The 6,393-nt window shown below is 44.6% G+C and overlaps 1 protein-coding gene across 1 annotated transcript in view; it reads right to left on the bottom strand.

The window, feature by feature from the left end:
• Window positions 1-254: 254 nt before the first annotated feature.
• LOC106819869 (glutamate receptor ionotropic, kainate 1-like) overlaps window positions 255-6,393 on the bottom strand; it is a gene marked incomplete at both ends in the record, with an annotated part of 8,629 nt that continues 2,490 nt past the window's right edge. The window contains 6 exons of the mRNA XM_014824440.1: window positions 255-372; window positions 1,454-1,589; window positions 2,290-2,371; window positions 4,812-4,930; window positions 5,623-5,846; window positions 6,252-6,341. Coding sequence (XP_014679926.1) covers window positions 255-372; window positions 1,454-1,589; window positions 2,290-2,371; window positions 4,812-4,930; window positions 5,623-5,846; window positions 6,252-6,341 — 769 coding nt within the window. The remainder of the gene's footprint in view (window positions 373-1,453; window positions 1,590-2,289; window positions 2,372-4,811; window positions 4,931-5,622; window positions 5,847-6,251; window positions 6,342-6,393) is intronic.

Raw genomic sequence — 6,393 nt, 5'->3', positions numbered from 1 at the left:
GCAGCCCATTCACTGCTCGTGGCGAAATAAATTGGCGTGCTATTCAGTTATACTCAGTCTGCGCTTGGCGCCTCATAGTGGTGAGCAGGCTGGATAAGCAGCAATGCTATTGTTATGGGTCGTAAAAAAACTGTCTACAGCCAATATTTATACCATAGTAGGGACTGGTGGAACCCCAGATGGTGTGTGTGTGTGTGTGTGGGGGGATAGTGAACCACGCTGTTGCTGGCGCCACGCAGGCAGTGATCGGTTACCTATGTCTGGCACATGACGTCTACACGTCACACTTACGTCAGCGTCGTTAACAAACACGCTGGGTTTCTTGTTTATCATGTAGTTCCACATCTGCTTATACGTGTCTATCTTGCTATCCTGGAGAGCAAAGAAAAAAAACCAACATGCCTCGTAAACCACGAACTCACCACCAGACACACGCTTAGACTGGTTCCCCGTCCCCACGGCACATCGGCAATGGTACTGTGAGTTACGCACAGGGAGCCAGTCTACCGGACACACTCAGACTGGTTCCATGTCCATGTAATGTGTTTCCATCAGACACTCATTCACAGTTTGAGGTCAAACACTCACCCTGGAGGTCAAACACTCACACTAGAAGGTCAAGCACTCACACTAGAAGGTCAAACACTCATGATAGAAAGACAAATACTCACACTAGAAGGTCAAACACTCACCCTGGATATTAAACACTCTCACTAGAAGGTCAAACACTCTCACTAGAAGATCAAATACTCAGCCTTGAAATCAAACACTCACACTAGAAGGTCAAACACTCTCACTTGAAGATCAAATACTCAACCTTGAAGTCAAACACTCACACTAGAAGGTCAAACACCTACACTCACGGTAAAACACCTACACTTAAGGTCAACCCTCTACACTTAAGGTCAAACACCTACACTCAAGGTCAAACACCTATACTTAAGGTCAAACCTCTACACTTAAGGTCAACCCTCTACACTCACAGTCAAACCTCTACACTTAAGGTCAAACACCTACATGCACGGTAAAACACCTACACTTAAGGTCAAACACCTACTCAAGGTCAAACAGACCACGGTCACTCACCTACACTCAAGGTCAAACCTCTACACTTAAGGTCAGACACCTACACTCAAGGTCAAACCTCTACACTTAAGGTCAAACACCTACACTTAAGGTCAAACCTCCACACTTAAGGTCAAACACCTACACTCAAGGTCAAACACCTACACTCAAGGTCAAACACCTACAATCACAGTCAAACACCTACACTTAAGGTCAAACACCTACACTCAAGGTCAAACACCTACACTCAAGGTCAAACACCTACAATCACAGTCGAAGGTCAAACCACGGTCACTCACCTACACTCAAGGTCAAACACCTACACTTAAGGTCAAACACCTACACTTAAGGTCAAACCTCTACCCTCAAGGTCACCACGAACACTCACCCTGAAGAACAGCATGGTGGATCCACCGCTCAGCGTGCCGTACGATATCTCCGTCTGCTCCGCCAGGTCCTCAGCGCCCTCTATCGGTGAAACCATCCGCTCCACCGTCAGGAACGCCGCGAGGTTAGCCGTGTAGCTGCGCATCAAACGATGACGTCATCACGTCAAACGATGACGTCGTCACGACAAACGATGACGTCGCCACGACAAATAATGACGTTATCACGACAAATGATGATGTTATCACGACAAATGATGACACCGCATCTAATGCGCACACGTATCTATTAATGACGTCATCACGACAAATGATGACACCGCATCTAATGCGCACACGTATCTATTAATGACGTCATCACGACAAATGATGACACCGCATCTAATGCGCACACGTATCTATTAATGACGTCATCACGACAAATGATGACACCGCATCTAATGCGCACACGTATCTATTAATGACGTCATCACCACGTCTATATAAAAATAACATCATTACAATCTACAATGATAGCCCTCATCGACAGCGATCAACAACCCTCAGAGGAGTCCTAACTTGCTATGCTTTGCTATGGTGACATCAGAGGACAAATCGCGACACCTCATATATATAAAGCACGCAACTAACGATGACGTAATTGTTCATCTAGATCACCGCATCTAAAGTGCCGTCAACCCAAGACGACGACGCGTCGCCGTCGGTGACGTCACCGTAACAGACGTTGACATCGTCCTCGNAGATAACGAGAGCGGCGGCCCGGAAGGAGGAGGGGGAGGAGGAAGCGGGATGTTTCCCCTGGGATGCGGCGGCGTGCACGCGACGTTACCATGGTTACCTGGAGATGATGATGAGGGTAAAGAACCACCAGACGCCTCCAACGATGCGAGTGGATACTGCACGCGGGTTGATGTCTGAGCCTAGAGAGTGGAGAGAGAGAGAGAGCAAGCAAGCAAGCAAGCAAGCAGGCAAGCAGGCAAGCAGGGAGGCAGGGAGGCAGGGAGGCAAGTGCAGCTCACACGCACACACACGCGCACACACGCACGCGCACGCACGCACTCACTCACCCATGCATGCACACACACACGCGCACGCACGCGCACGCACGCACTCACTCACCCATGCATGCACGCACGCACGCACGCACGCACTCACTCACTCACCAGCGCACGCGAGCGAGTGGCGCACCGGCACGGCACGCTCAGGCATGGCACTCAGCTCAACGCGTGTCCGAGGGCAGGCGGCAGCGGCACTCACTCACGGCATGCATGCACGCACGGCAGGCATGCATGCAGCGCAGCAGGCCGCGGCAGCGCACTTGCACTCAGGCATGCATGCACGCAGGGCGGGGCAGGGCAGCGCGATCTGCACTCACCACGGCATGCAGCGGCAGCGCACCGCATGGGGCCATCGCACGGGCACGGCAGGCCATCACAGCGGCACTCACTGAGCACGGGGCAGTGCGCCACGCAGCGGCACGCAGACGCAGCGCACGGTCGAGCGCGGCGGGCACGGCACTCTGGGACGCACCCGGGCAAGGGGCACGGGCACGGCCAGGGTAGCGGGCCTATGCACGCCGCACGCACGAGGTGCACTGCAACGCTACGCACGCAGATCAGGCTGATGGCTGGTTAGAGAGCAATGCACAGCACTCATGTATGCTCCAGTGTATATATATAGTATATTATATGTGGTTATATATGATAGTATGTTTGATATACTATATACTATGATATCTATGTATATATTATATACTGTGTTAATCATATATAATATATATGTTTTATATATATATTATAATGTAGTATATATAGTATGTTTATATATTATATATACCTGTTATATTATATATGTTTATATATATGAGTCATTATGTTTTATATATTATAGGTTATCATGTTATATATATGTATATAGTGTTTTATATATATCTAGTATGTATATATAATATAATGTTTATGATATATATATATATATATATATATACTTGCGGGTATGTTTATATATAGTAGTAGTATATATGTTTATATAGTATATGTTTATATATCTATAACGTATAATAATATATATTATATGTTTAGATATAGTATTATTATATATATATATATATATATAGTGTCTTATATATACTAGGTATAGTAGTATTTAGTATATATAATGTGTTTATATATCATATAGTATGATCGTGTTTATATATATACTAGCTATAGGCACGATCTTATCTATTCTTTTTGAGGCAGCAGGTAGTTAGTACAAATAATTAGCTCCCAGAAGTAATGCATGTCGTTAATTACGTAGTGTTATTTAGTTAATACTGTAAACTCCTTTTTTTTTCGTGGGGTTCAAATTTGCGGCTGGATTCGTGGGGTCCATGCAATGCGCACAATTTTATTGTACCCAACGAAATATTATGTTACATATGTGCATTGCTGGTCGGGGAGATGGAGGCCCGCGAATTTAAGACGGCCACGAACATGTATTTTTTATTGAAAGGGCCACGAAAAATTGGAGAGCGCGGCACAAAAATAAGTGACTTCACCGTACGAGCATATTTAGTAGCATAAGTTGCTAGTAGCATGAATAATTAGTAGCATAGAACATTAGTAGAATAGGTAGTTAGTAGAATGGGTAGTTTTTGTCATAGATAGTTAGTAGTGTAAATAGTAAGCAGTATAAGTAGTTAGTAGAATAAATAGTTAGTAGCATACGTAGTTAGTAGTATGGGCAGTTAGTATAGGGGTCAGGGGATCACAAAGTCACAGTCATGGGGTCACAATGTGATGGGGTAAGAGGATGACAGGTCACAGTGTCACAAGGTCATTGGGTCACGGGATCATGGGGTCACATGATGAAGACATGGGGTCACATGAGATCAGGGGTCAGGGGGTCATGGGTACACAGGAGCATAGATGGGGTCGTGGGTTCAGGTGTGTGGAGGAACGACATAGAAGGTGACGTGTGTCGCCAGTCTATACTGTATGCGTGGATTCTAAGACATATGGCAATAATAGATATATGATAATAAATATTGATATTATATGTGATAACAATATATGTAATATAATATATATTATAATATAATAAAAATAATAACAATAATATATGATCTAATAATATATAATAATACAAAACATGTTTGTGTAATGTATAATATACAGGAAAGTAAGACAGAAGGTGGGAAAGCTAGGAGCGAAAGAGAAGAGGGTGACAGAGTTAGAGCTTAGCACTAAAAGTCAGTAGGATGTCGGAGAAAGACGGAGAATGACTGAGGAATGTGTTATAAAAGTATAGTAAGGATGGTTTAGGGAAGAGAGGGGAAGCAGGAGAATGATGGTGCGGATGCTGCGTTGCCATGACTACCTTGTTGCATCAGGGTTCCTATTGTGAACCAGAAGCTGTTGGAGAGGGTAAACTGATTCTCAACTACGTCAGAGTCTACGTCACACGGATGGCTGTTGTACCACTCATAGGGAGAAAACCTGCAACACAATATATACGTGTATATATTATATATATATATATATATATAACAAATACTCTCACACATTCATACACACTGCATGTGGCAGTTGGTAGATACATACACACGGATGGCTGTTATACCACTCATAGGGAGAAAACCTGCAACACAATATACACACACACACATATATATATATATATATATGTATATATGTATGTATGTGTATATATAATTATATATATGTATATATGTATGTGTATATATATACAACTACTAACTAGTTTGTCAGGAACAGGTATGGTTAAATGCCTACCTGTTGATTGCTTTTTTGGGTGATTGTTCACGTGTTGATTGCTTACCCGGATGAGCATTTAACTGGTTGATTACTTACCTGTTAGATTGTTTACCTGCTGTGATTACCTACCTGCTGGTTGCATACCTGCTGATTGCATACCTGTATGTAATCCTACATGCTAATTGCATACCTGTATGTAATCCTACCTACTGATTGCATACCTGTAATCCTACCTACTGATTGCATACCTGTAAGCCTACCTGCTAATTGCATACCTGTAAGCCTACCTGCTGATTACTTACCTGCTAATTGCATACCTGTAAGCCTACCTGCTGATTACTTACCTGCTAATTGCATACCTGTAAGTCTACCTACTGATTTCATACCTGTAAGCCTACCTGCTAATTGCTTACCTGGCTAGGATGAAGAGAGAGAAGCTGACAACTACGTAGGCCGTCAGCACGTACAGCCAGATGTCGACGGATAGAGGGTTCATGAAGGAGAACAATCCCGGCTGCTCTCCCTTCGGCACGCGGAACAAGATGCTGATACCGAGCGTCATGTAGGGCTTCGTGAAATCGATCACCTCCTCCCGCTTGTAGTTGATCGTCAGCGGCGACACCGCCAGGTCCGCCTCCTGCAACGCCACCTGGTGTTAGCTGCGCGAACTAGCGCGGGCGACTGCAGCAGCTTAAATATGCAAGGGTTTGTATGGGTGTATAGAGAGACAGAGGGAGAGAGAGAGAGAGGAGAGACAGAGGGAGAGAGAGATAAAGAGAGATAAAGAGAGAGAGAGAGAGACATCTATGTGGAATATACCGGTGTGGAAATGTGTGTAGAGATCAATTATATACGCCGAGTAAATCGTTGATTTTAATGCATTAGTGGCGCCGTCATTAACAATGATGCAACAGTGGTGCCCTCGTTAACAATGATGCAACAGTGGTGCCCTCGTTAACAATGATGCAACAGTGGTGCCCTCGTTAACAATGATGCAACAGTGGTGCCCTCGTTAACGATGATGCAGCAGTGGCGCCCTCACCCCGCGGATAAGTTCTCCGACCATGCCGGTCCAGTCTTGCGGATCCTCCTTCTTAGGAGCTCCGTACATGCCATCCTTAACCTTGTTCACCTGCAATCATCAGCATATATATATATAGTAACATTAGAATTATATATATATA

This window comes from Priapulus caudatus, unplaced genomic scaffold (assembly GCF_000485595.1).
Source record: "Priapulus caudatus unplaced genomic scaffold, Priapulus_caudatus-5.0.1 Scaffold4868, whole genome shotgun sequence".
Lineage (NCBI taxonomy): Eukaryota > Metazoa > Priapulida > Priapulimorpha > Priapulimorphida > Priapulidae > Priapulus > Priapulus caudatus.
The sequence above is the reverse complement of the archived record's forward strand: the minus strand, read 5'-3'. Positions and strand labels throughout refer to the sequence as shown.